Below are 13,244 nucleotides of genomic sequence, written 5' to 3' on the forward strand. Positions count from 1 at the left end.
TCAACTATGAATTTCAGAGTACGAGGTTCCAGGTATGCAGATATGATTCATCAAAACAAAAGTTTGGACCCTGATGGATGGATGGATTCTATCATGGTGTCCAGAAACACACATTCACTCATACGCACGCCAACACAAACATACACACAAACATACACACACATATACACATCACACATTACAGTGGTATGTCTGTACCATTGTTCCTGCTGTTAGCAATGGCCAGGTAGCTGTTGGATCCAATGTTGAAGGCCTGGATATCTGTGGCTCCTGAGGTCGCAATCTGCTGGAGTGGAACGAGGCTGCCTGCTTGCCACTCATACACCATGGACCTACAAAGAAGGGGAAAAAAAAGAAAGAGTGTGTCACAGTAATGTGTGACAAATATACATTTTTGTGTACACGCACACACACATACACACACACACACACTCTTTCTTTCTCATTCTCTACATCTCTCCTTCATTTGACATGTGCTCTGTTCACAATATTTTGCATATTCGGTGTATTCTAAATCAGCCAATAATGTTGAGTTGCCTTGTTAATAGCAAGCCTTCTGTAGGCAAACAGTCAGAGCACATATTACACAATGTGTGCCAGGTTCCATGGGTTTGTGTGACAAGACAGAAGTAGTCACTCAGAGGTATCGGGTATCATCCTAAACCAGTGGCCTACACATGTATATATGATACAGAACAAAACATACAGTTGGATATCAATCAAGCAATTAACACATCCCATAACCATTACGGTCGTTGGGGGACCAGAGGAAGATACAGTAGTTATTCTCCAGGCTGCTCTGTCGGCAGCTGTTGTGAGCGGTTGTATACACAAACTTATTAAAAATATAACCTATCAAACACAATGTGCTTGCCATGGAATTATATTAATAGTCAGCACATTACTACAAAAATAATTAGGATATGTTTTTATACTCAAGATTATGATCTCCTTTATAATACATCAAATTGAGATGATTATCACATGCACACAGATGACATTACACATGTGCATATGAATTCAAAGTTGTACAAATCACTAGTAAAGGTTTTCATGTGGACTAAACTAAAACTGTATGGAAATGATGGGACCAAAATGTCAAAGGTGACACAAGGCATCACAGTTTACTTTAAAAGGGCAGTGACCAGTGTGGCAGACATTTCACTCACATGATTTCGTAGGAAGCGAGGGATGAGTCATAGTAGTTTGCCACCGCCAGGTAGCTGTTGCCACTGATGGAGAACCCACCGACGGCCGACACACCGTTGGTGGCAAAGGTGGACGTCTGGATGAACGTGATCCCATTCCACAGGTAGACGAGGGAGTTGGTCAGCGATTGACCGTTGCTGCTCGTCTGCTGACCTATGGCCAGATAGATGTCAGATCCCAGGGAGAAGAAGTCCACATCCGATGCACCCTCAGTCGATATGTCTTGAATCTGGTGGAGGATATATATACAGGCTCACAATCAATGCTGTACCTAGAGTTTCTGAGGTGAATCAAATGGACAAATGTAAGTTCGTTCTTAGCTTGCCGACACAGATTCACATCCTTTCTTGTTGCATAATGTACCTATTGATGTCTTGATAAACGGCAGCACCACTCTATAGACAGTTGACACGACAGAAATCTGTCATCAACATGTTTTTTTTTGTTGTTTTTTTTAATATATTCAAGGCATACTTTGTCAACCAAGAAGGGGAACAGCTTTCAACTACCAATAATCATGTCTCAAATAGGCCCTGTTGGTGGCTACAATACCGCCTCCACTAAGATTGGACCATGTTGGGGTAGAGTCTCTCAATTAATCCCTTGGTGTACATACCACTGTGAGTGAGTCATCACTGTTGAGGCGATAGATGCGTGACACAGTGCGGCGGCGGTCATTGCTCCCGCTGTTTGCCACCGCAATCAGTGTAGTACCTCCGACATCAATGGATGCACACCTCACTGCTCCATCGGTCTCCAAGGTCTATTGTGAAAGAGAACAAACATACAGATAAACTCGAAAAGCACTCAAAGAGCACAGACCTTCGCCAAGCAGCTCATTTCCCCCCATATACGCATGCTGAGAATCGCCCAATTTCCCCATATGGAAGCCTTTTGTTTATGTCGTCAGCTTCCAGCTGCGCAGCACCTCATCCGAGCAGAACACACGCTTTAGAGCACGCATACAAGCCTCAAATACGTGCAACTTAACTCTCAAGTTCAGTGACCCTATCTGCCAAAAAGAGAAAAAAATCCTTCAAAAATCCATAAAAATACCTGGATCACTACCAAACTTTAATCATCTGTTCCATGTGTCATTGTCATCTTTTCCTGCAAGTTTCATTCAAATCCGTTCACAGCTTCTTGAGTTATTTTGCACACAGACAAACAAACAAACAAACAAATGCCAATAAAAACATAACCTCCTCTCTTTGCGGAGGTAATGAATTGCTGGATTTTGTTATTTTTGTATGTACATAAAACATTTAGCTATCTTCATTGAAACTATATAGACCACAGCCATTTTCTTCATCAAGTTATCGTCTACTTTTTGGAGGGACGGGAATGTAATCAAAACTCACCTGTACGGGCACAAACACCCCCTGCCATTTGAACAGCATGGAACTCATCTCAGAGCCAACATCCAGTGGCCCGCCATCCGCGCCGCTGCTGGACACCCCCGTGGTGAGTGAACCGGTCCTGGCATCTCTGATGAGTACCATGTAGGACATTCCATTAGCCGTGAAGGGGTGCCACGACCTGGCTCCAATCCCGGTGATGTTCTGAGTTGTGCCCAGCACTGGAATGTCTCCATCTGTCACACAGATACATTATTGAGGGGTTTAGAGTAGAAATTTCAGCATTTCACATCTCTGAAGCACTACGGGAGGAATTTACTTATCACACCACATAGACTTTCCTGGTAAGACTAATAATCTACTGCCACAGAAGAGGTTTCCAACAGCTAAGAACTATCTAGAAAATTTGGTTATATCAAAATCACCCTTGGCAGTTGGAGCAAGATTTGACGACAGTTTTCATGTTTGCTTGTCCATAGGCAATGCTTAAAAATTCTGATATCATAAGTATTCTCTGGATAGGCTTGCCACTACCAAGCTGTATTAAAATTCCAATTGGACCTGACTCTACCGGAGTATTAAATTACATGCAAATTTGAGTGTTCTTTTAATATGGACATACACAACAGAGCATGAAATGACATGAAATTAAAAATGTGTATCTAGGATAATTTTATACCAATTCAACGAGAAAGTCTTCTTATATAAAGTGGATATGCTGGACAAAGGTGTAAGAAAAAATGTTGGAATCGATGCTCATCTAAAAGACACTCAAGCAGCTTGGAGTAATTAGCAAAAGCACCACATGAGTGAATTGTGTGCCTGTCAGATTTCTGTGCCTCAACTCGCTTCAAGGGGCACCTGTGACTCCAGCAAAGTGTATATGGTGATCGAGTCATGCAATTAGCATCACCTGTGGTAATTGCAGTGCCTGGCCTGGTTGCCACATCAACGGTGACGGTTCCAATGCTTCCACCACCCCTCTCCACTGTGAAGTAGACCACTCCGTCGGACTCTTCCACTTCCACAATGGGTGACCTGATGGGTGAGCATTGAGACCATAAAGTATGAAAAGATATGACAGAAAATATTGGCAAATTACACTGTAGTGGCCCTGCGTCCTGTGTGGTGCAGACAGTTACACAAACAAGGACAAATATATTTCCACATTGCTTTATTTTCCTCTTTGATGCTGATTGTAGATTATCTGATGAATTACAGGAATGTGAGACCATTATCAAACATCATTCCTACCTGGAACCCATGGGGAAGACCTGCATTGAGCCGTACGGTGCGTCATTTTCCCGGATTATGATGCTTGCGCTGGTAGTCCCGCCGAGTGATGCACCCCCAACGGGCTGATTCAGGACAACAGTGAACTCTTCATCAAGTTCTGGAAGGTTGTCGGCTACAGCTCCAATCTGCAACACCTGAGAGGAAAATACAGAAGACATTAACATCAACTTCTGGCAATTTCATTCAAATCTAGGAGCAATATCTGGTCACAAAATCACTGCTGCAAGTCACATGCCAGTTCATGAAATTAAGCCTATATTTAGTGATACGATGATTATTCTGCAATTGCTGTAACACAGCATGGGGGAAAAAATGCACCTTTACAAACCAGTGAGGATAACGTGCTCTCTAAATCAATGAATCTGATCACACCTCCCTGCTTCATGCAGCAAGGAGCCCATATTTGTTTTACAACCAATCCAGCAACAGTGTGCAGAACGGGAGCCCTTAATACCTTTAATCTCCAAATTTGACCATTCAAATCTACCACTGTCAGAGGGAGGCAAAAGTATCTATATCATACTGGCAATGACAGATAGAGAACTTGGTTCTGAGAGGGTTCACTGCACCCTTTTTGGGACTGACAAGTAATGCACTGTTTGATTCAAACTTTACCATCTTCTACAGCTGGTAACAGCTTTTCTATGAAGGAAAAATTTGTGTACAAAGCATAAGTACAACAGACTTTCAAGAAGGATCTTTTTGTGTGTGCCTAATGAAACATTGATATGAACACAAGTCAAGGAGAGCATTACTAGTCTCTATAGACAGTCTCTTGTATCATGACTTTCGGAAAGCCATACTTAAGAGAAATTGCTGCCCCATAAGAATGCGATAACTTACGGCTGCCTGTGCCCCGGGTCCAAAGGTCACAAACCCAGAGGTAGGTGAGAGGTCGCCCTCTCCTCCCAGCACCTCAAAGGGGACGTCGATCTGGGAGAAGGTGCCCCGTTCCCGGAGCACGGCGAAGCGGGCCACACTGCCGGCGGTTGAGGTGCCCGTCGGCTCATCGATGGTGATGTTGGTGGAGCCGACGAAGCTGATTACGCCAAAGGCGTCATCGTTGGCAGATATTGAGACGAGGACTGTGTTGGAAGTTGAAACGAGGAAGGAAATAATGTCAGCCTACAAATAAACAGATCATATGGATGCTATCTCTCCAAAAACAATGATACTGTATCACACATATATATCTTGCAATCATATCTTCAGTCCACTCACTGTCATCTTGTGCAACCGATTTGTGGCTAATACAAGCTAATTGAATGCTGTTCCTTTCTTTCAAAAACTATAAATCCCCACGAATGCATACTTAATTAGAAAAATTTTTATAGACACAATATCAAATACAAAATAACTTTTCCAGAGCCATTCACTTCTTAATAATATTTTGAGATATCGAATGGTTACCTTGACATGAAGAAGAAAGGAAGCTTTTTTTATGTCAGTATACAACATAAAGATTATGAAACAACATCATGAGAGAATCCTCCGGAGGAACATCATACATAAACAACATGTGAAAATAATTCATAGGGCAAACCGTTATGCAGGGCTATCAATGCATATGAAAAGCAAGTTGCTTGTCTTTCAGCGATCATGGTCGATGCGACTTACTTCTGACGGGATCCCCCAGATCGAGACCCCCTTGGGGGTTGTTGAGGAAGAGCTCCAGGGTCTCTGCATCTTCTGCTTCCCCGTCGTCGATGATGTCGAGGGTCACTGTCTTATTGTTTTCACCATCCCCAAATACCAGTACCTTCACCAAACACAATTTAAAGGGAGGCATATGTCAAACATACGCAAATTGAACATCACTGCAGAACACACACACTTCCATTCAAAGACTAGAGTACTTATGACGGTCTTCCAGATAGCATGACATAATGAACACCTCCAAAAATTCTGGACCTCTAAAATAAAAAAATAAAGAATTAACAACTGGAATGTTGTATACAAATGGGGAAGAAAATGAATAAATAGTAATATATTCTATCAAATAGTTTGAGATAATATCTTTGGAAAAAGAAAGAACTAGAAAAATTCTGATTGAAGATGGGTTTGCGCAAAGTTGTTTTGTAAGTTCTATGACTGTGACACACCAGTCCTATAAATCCAAAACAGGGCTATTACCGAGTTCTCCTAAAAGGTGAACTTCAGTTAGTACAATTATATTGATTTTCTTTATATAACAGTTCCACCGCTATGCATTTGTCTCCAAGTCGAACAACACATATTGTAATGATAACACTATCATGCCCCATTCGCACATCTATGCCTAACATCTGAAATGTAGCTGGTCAAACACTTGCCTGGTCATCAAAGGTGTAGTCCGTGCCCTTCCTGGCTTCAATGGGCTGACTGTAGATGAAGATGGACACTTGACCATAGGTCCCCTGGTCCCTGACAATGGTCAGCTCGACAGACCCAACATCCTCGGACACGTCCAGACTGAGGAGAGATGGTAGCATCAGGTGTGTATTTCTTACATCACTCAATCAGTAGTAGCAAAGCATTATGGGTAAATTTCTCAAGGGGAAATACCCTTACAAGTATGTGTGCTTACACTTGTTGTTGCCTTTTAACCCATTGAGGACGGGCTGATTTTGCTACAACATGCATTTCCCATAGACACTTGCCCGAGTATACTTGGGACTCGACCTCAACGGGTTGACCAATCATTATGTTAGTTCACCAAAAGAAATGGAGATTGAATACATCATATGCAACATCTGAATCAATACCTAACTGTGATCATTGAGATAAACCTAGCACATTTATTTCCACAAAGTCATGGCTGTCCAAAGACATACATGTACCCTTTTGGAAAGTGTTGGAATATTTCAGATCTCTTACAGCATGGGGGCAATTTTTTTGGGGGGTCTACTATATGTGACCTTGCACCTCAAAACGAACATAAAGTCGCACACACTGATTTTGCGTGAGGACTGAAAACAAGTGAAATGGGTCAACCTAGCCGAACTTGACTTTTTCATATTTTCTGAAAGAGCGGGTCTTCTTTCACATTATGCTAAAATTTGGTATCATAAAACGGGCAGGAAAGTGTTTTTTTTTGGGGGGGGCAGTTTATCTCGAACATTTTTGGTAGAATAGTGTGATTAGGTGTGTCTTTAGAATCCCTTTTTCATTACTGAAAAACCTTGTCCACACTCTTCACTTTCAATTCTAATAACTTTTGAAAGGATAGTGCTACTGCTTTGAAAGTTGGCATTGATTATGGACAGAATGTGTTAATGAGGCATGCCTAATTTCAGTATAATCTGATAATCCCTTCATTGTTGTTACTCTGGTGTGTGACACATGATAAACATGCAAATGAGGGCCGTTACATGTACAAATACATGTAAAAGTTTACACAAATGACATTATTACATAAATCAAAATCTCTACCTGGCTGAGGGTACGTCAAACCTGATGACCCCCTGGGTGCCGTCATTGGCTGAAATGGTGATCTCTGACACAAGGTCAGATGAATCTATAAAAAACAAAAACAAAAACAGAAGATACGACACATGTTAACATCTGTATAAAACCCATGAAAGTATGCTGATGCATATAGAGAGATACTCTGCTTTACATACAAATAAAATCAAACAACCTGGATTTTAATGATGAATTTTAAAAGAAAATACAGTTTATCATAAATTACTCAAAGACCCCTGACCAATATAATATTGTGGTCAATATGTAGGTCTCGTGTAAAATCTGGTCACAGCAAACACCACATTATCATTATCATTTAGATTACAGATTGAATAATCAAATGTTTATGTACACTATTTATGTCAATGATTAGCATTAGCAATGAGTAGCATTATACTACTTTGGAATGATTCACTGATTCTATATTTCTATGAGAAGTGAAAAATAAACTTGAATCTTGAAGTGTGATCATAACTTGCAAAGTTCAGCCGCAATGGATATCACTGTGCCCCCCTACCTAGTTTGGGCGGGGTGCTGGTGTCCCCCTGGTCCAGCAGCTGGACACCATTGAGTGTCACAAGGAAGACCTCGTCAAGCTCCGGGATCTCATCCTCCCGGATCAGGATCAGGATGGGCTGGGAGGACGAACCGTCGGGGAAATCCACAAAGCCGCCGCCCCCAGAGAAGTCCTGGCCAGCTGCGGCTCTCTCGTTGCTTGGGGTCGCCGGGTCCAGGGCTCCGTTACCGATGGCGTAGAAGACCCGGGCCGCACCTGTGTCACAGAGATAAATCAAGAGAATGAGACTACCCAGCTTTTGTATTAACCTCTGCAAAACAAAAAAATGTGTGCATTTGGCATTGCTATATGAAGCAACACTCTTCATACTGTTCCATTTTTCTGTGAGTAAGCTTGAATGAATCATTATTCGCTACAGAACTGCATAGTCAAAATGAACATGCCTTCTATGTTTTCAAGGACCTCTATTCATGTGTAAATCATATACAGCAGTCAGTGAACTCAATATCTGGCGATTTGACGTTCGATTTGACGTTGCCCTCAAATTCACAATGAGTACTCTATTCACTACTAACATCATAATTTTACAATTCAAACACATTACTAGTCATTCACAGGTCACTTTGATTATCTCAATATGTAAATTCTATAATCATGTAATATTTCATATCTTAGTTCCCATGGTATATTATCCCATTTGTGGCATTGAAACATGCACTGTTCTGGTCTTACCGATGGCCCCGTATTTTCTCTCCACAAAGAGCTGGACAGTCCTGTCACCTTCGGGCGTGGCAACCTCAAGGGACCCCTGGGCGAAACTGAACACCCCGTGGGGCTCGTCGCTGGCACCAATGTTGATGGAGGCGCTAGATCCCTGGGGATCAATCGATGCTGCACCAGTTGCAGACACACCTGCAAAAAGCAGCCATGGAAAAAACAACAACACAATGTCATCATGCACAGAAAGAATGCTTTCAAAGACTACTCATTCAATTAGTAACTTTTTGTTGTGCTCATTCTGGACTTCCACCAGCAAGCACAGATGCAATCACAACTGGTGAACCACATCCTATGGCCATGTGGTCACCTAAACAAATTCAGCTCTGAGTTTACTTTTCCCTCCAGACCAAGTTCTGCAATCTACCTGTTCCAACTATATGCATCCCAATGTTTGGAATCCGGGTTTAAAAAAAAAAGCAAACTCCCTTGCTGTACCTTGATGACAGACAAACATACTTCCCAAACTCTATGTTCCTCCTCAAGTTCCTTCGATGTAGTTTACCATTCACCCGAAGATAAAAACACTGACTACAGAATTCCTTGTGCAATGCCACGATGCTCAGTTTCCTAAGTGAAATGCACTGTCGAGTGATTAGATGTGACATACCAGTGGTTTGAACAGCCGACAGAATGATCTGGAAGTTCTCATTGGTTTCCGGCGTCTCATCAGGCACTGACTCCAGAGTGATCACTTTTGATAGTTCTCCCTGTTGCAAAATAAAAGGCAAAAATGAATAGAGATCTTACAAATGGATGGAGCCATCACTCTTTAAGTGCATTTTGTTGTAGAAACGACTGAATAGACATGTTGTACATTCATTTCAAAGTAACATCATATGTTCTCAGAGTGCAAGAAATGTACGGCGTAACATTTTATTCACAAACAGGTATTCCCTTCAAACATTACTCATCAACCAGAATCAGATAAAAAAAAGATAATCAATCTAATTCAGGTACATGTACATCACACAATTTGGTGCATTACTTCTGAGAGAGTACCGGTATCCTGTTTATTCCTTTGATTTCACTTACATTGTTGGAATCTGGTTTCCACTGTGCTCACATGGTTGTTAGAATATACAATTTGAGAACTGCATGCCGAGAAATATACACAGATTCACACACATCGGACTAATTTTTCATATCAGTAGGTCCTCATAGACTGGGCAAGTGATGTGGGTCCGAGCTCGATATGATATGTATCCTATAGTCAGCAGGAGAACCAATGTGCAATACAAACCTCTAAGAAAGTGATCTGGCCGGCGACTGTGGTGAAGGAGAGGGCGGGATCCAGACCCTGAGGGCTCTCAATCAACCAATCAGCAGTCACCGTTCCCATGCCCGGAGTGGAGCGTTCGACCATCACATTGAACACTTCTCCTGGAAAGAAAAGAAGTGCCGTTCGAATCATACAAATCAAAGCTGACACTTCATAATAGCAAAATATCTAAAAGCACACATATACTTGTACTTCGAAACTGCATTTTGGAGATACAAAAGCTACAAATTGATGATTCATTTTAAACAATCTTAAACTTGTCTTTGACTTCTGACATCAATGCCTTTGACAACTCATTGTGATGGTATAGTATTGCTCGAGGGCAAATTGAAGGAGAGTTTTTGATAATGCACAGACATGTAGCTTTCAGTGATGCAATTTAATATAAATCTACATGAAGAGGAATGCAGCTTTGCACTCAGCAACATATGCAAATAAAAAAGGGGGGATAAGTTCTATCACAAATTAAGGTTGATTATGATGTAACCTTACCCTCATTAATGATGTAGGATAGAGTAGAGAACCTCAGTATTCCGGCAACAAAGTCATTGGCCAGGATTGTGATGGTGACATTACTCTGTGGCCCGAGAACGCTCCCTCCTCCAGGGCTGTACAGCTGGGCGATAATCGTCTCGTCGACCTCCGGAATAGTATCATCACGGATGCCAATGTTGATCACTGGAGTTTTAGAAACAAAAGGACATATAAACCAAGATGACAAGTGACAGGAGGTTTCAAAAATAGAGAAAAGATTTAAATTGGGAATTAAAACATTCTTTGAAGGTTGTCATGGTGGTAGAATGTGTAGTGGTGTGTGGTTTCGCAGTAAACCATGTAATCTTTCTAGGATGTGAGTGTGGCCCTGAAAAGGACCTACTAAATCTTGATGTTTTGGCACACATGTTCTTCACCATCCTCAGGAGAATGGGAATTATTTTTGTTTCTCCAGTCCTTATGCCACTAACTCTCACATACTAAATAAAAATCTGACTTTTATTTGTCACTTTCAATTCACCATGATCCACATGAATTCACCGCAATCACTTTTTGAATTAATAATCTGATTTCATGGATCCTCATTCTTGAATATGCTCTCCTTTGATTGACAGCAATGTTGTGTGCACCTTCTTCTAATGCACTGAGTATCTGTGTCACATAAATTACAAAAAATAAACATAAAGTGAGTACTACATACAAAATGAATACTGCAACCAGGAACCCTCAAATAAAATTGGTTTTCTCCATGAGGCCCATCATTGAATCTCTGACTTGCTGACTTTTTGTGTTGCCTCATTAAAGTAGCCACGACCTAAAAATTTCCAGGGGTTTGTGGGAGCATTTAATTTGACCACCCCCTTACCCTGTCTGGTCTGTCCGGAAGTGAAGGTGAGGGTCCCTCCACTGGCCGAGTAGTCCAGGCCACTGGTTGCTGTGCCTCCTGCAATCCTCCACGCAATTGTCACCTCACCAATGTTACCACCTGACAAAAAAAATAATGAAGATGGTTTTATCTTAAACATATTGTTAAACTTTAACAAACAGAAGAATAATTAGTGAAATGGTATTAAAGACTGTGAAATAGCATCAAACTCACATATCTACATCAATGCTCTTTCTCAAGATGACAAGCACTGGTTGGCATAAGCAGCCTTTCGAATGTGCTGAATTCCTTGCTCTTCCACAAGTGATGTGAAATACAAGAGTTCACAAGGATACTCACACTGGTTCACACCGGCAACTCCCAGCTACACCTGTACCCTTACAATGTTTCTTTTGTGATGAATCAAGAATCCTTACTTTGGAAATAACATGTACATGTGCTTGACCAACTATGGCAATGATGATAATAATAATGGGGTCTACACCTTCAGTGTTGCCACTTCTCTACCAGAGGTCCCTGCCATTGTTATTACCCTAGTGTTACCATTCATGCACCAGGGTCAAGAGGGACATGGTGGGTAGAAACATCTTGTCCACGGACGTAGTCATTTGACAGGATTTGAACTCGGGACCTCTAAAGTGAAAGTCAAGAGTTTGATCCACTATGCCACGGTGCCCTCAACTACAATCACATCAGGTAGCCATTTATCAGGGGTCACAGATTATTTTTCATTGTAGCTAACCCTTTTTCAGTTTTATGTGAGTATAGCTCCTTTGTTTTTTGTGCCTACCTCCTCTCTCGATCACCAGTTCCACGCTGACGCTCAATCCTGGCTGCTCCTCCACAGCGAGGGCCTGCCCGTCATCCGTGGCCTCGGGGCTGTTGCTATAGAGACGCCAGATGCCGTTGGCGTCATCGTTGTTCTCCACCGTTACCCTGGTGGACACTCTCTCCCCCAGGGTGGGGATGTTCATTGGGATGGGGTTGGCATCTACGACCCTGACTGACAAGAGTCGCACCTATTGATGGAACACAAACAGCACATCAAGCATTATTCTCTCTTATTATAAAGCCAATTTGAAATACAATCCAAACAGCACAGAAAAAAAAAGATGTGCATACATTAGAATTTAACCCTTCCAAGACTTGTATTAATGCATAAGAAGGATGCACACGATTTAAACTTTCTTCATTTCTGGCATCTATGCAGCTCTCGTAAATTTCTGCTGCTTTATTTTAGCAAGAGCACAACAAGAATCATGTCTTAGAGATACACACATTCTTCGTAATTATGTAAAAGATTTGTATCAGGAGACAAATGACAGGCATGATGATCATAATTTCAGATGCACAAGGTTATACCACACTTCTGTTTATGCACAGAAAGGAGTAACATCTACATACAATTTTAATTTAAGGCTGTGTATCAAAATCAAATGGGCAAAAGCATCTATTTTCTTCTTTTTTTTTTCTTTTTTTTTTTTGGGGGGGGGGGGGCAAGACTAGCAGGCTTTTTGTGCTAACTCATTCATATGTCAATTTGCAGTAAGACACATACAGTGTAAACATATTACTGGCACCTAGCTACAAAAAAGGGTTGGGTTAACCCTAACTAGGCCGGGCTACTTAGGTAGATCATAGAGCCGGGGGGGGGGGGGGCCTCCCAGGCCCCCCCTCCAGATCTCGGCCGTCGACCGCGCGATCGCGACGAAAATTGGCACACACATTGCCTATGATGTAATCTAAAGTACTACGAAGTTAGATTTTTGAAAAATTGTCATTTATGCTAAATTACGCTAATTTATGCATAATGATGCATGAAATCAGACAATTTGGTATAAATCACTAAATAAAGCCTGAAATGGGCACATTTTTTTGTGTAAATATTCTTTTTAGTGTCCTAAGCAAATATAAGAGAAAAAAATTGAGCCATCCAAAAAAATTTCTGAAGTATTTTATTGTTTTTTGAATTTCTTATGT

At 41.5% G+C, this 13,244-nt stretch overlaps 1 protein-coding gene across 1 annotated transcript in view; it reads right to left on the minus strand.

The window, feature by feature from the left end:
* LOC140230479 (adhesion G-protein coupled receptor V1-like) overlaps window positions 1-13,244 on the minus strand; it is a 99,157-nt gene that overhangs the window by 39,508 nt on the left and 46,405 nt on the right. Inside the window, exons 35-51 of the mRNA XM_072310632.1 lie at window positions 12,055-12,283; window positions 11,244-11,363; window positions 10,376-10,561; window positions 9,845-9,984; window positions 9,212-9,311; window positions 8,557-8,736; window positions 7,825-8,079; window positions 7,275-7,359; window positions 6,176-6,314; window positions 5,481-5,622; window positions 4,707-4,948; window positions 3,822-3,997; window positions 3,481-3,605; window positions 2,571-2,803; window positions 1,826-1,972; window positions 1,170-1,438; window positions 199-332 (exon numbers count right to left, since the gene is read on the minus strand). Coding sequence (XP_072166733.1) covers window positions 199-332; window positions 1,170-1,438; window positions 1,826-1,972; window positions 2,571-2,803; window positions 3,481-3,605; window positions 3,822-3,997; window positions 4,707-4,948; window positions 5,481-5,622; window positions 6,176-6,314; window positions 7,275-7,359; window positions 7,825-8,079; window positions 8,557-8,736; window positions 9,212-9,311; window positions 9,845-9,984; window positions 10,376-10,561; window positions 11,244-11,363; window positions 12,055-12,283 — 2,902 coding nt within the window. The remainder of the gene's footprint in view (window positions 1-198; window positions 333-1,169; window positions 1,439-1,825; window positions 1,973-2,570; window positions 2,804-3,480; window positions 3,606-3,821; window positions 3,998-4,706; window positions 4,949-5,480; window positions 5,623-6,175; window positions 6,315-7,274; window positions 7,360-7,824; window positions 8,080-8,556; window positions 8,737-9,211; window positions 9,312-9,844; window positions 9,985-10,375; window positions 10,562-11,243; window positions 11,364-12,054; window positions 12,284-13,244) is intronic.

Source organism: Diadema setosum, chromosome 7, assembly GCF_964275005.1.
Source record: "Diadema setosum chromosome 7, eeDiaSeto1, whole genome shotgun sequence".
NCBI classification, from domain to species: Eukaryota; Metazoa; Echinodermata; class Echinoidea; order Diadematoida; family Diadematidae; genus Diadema; species Diadema setosum.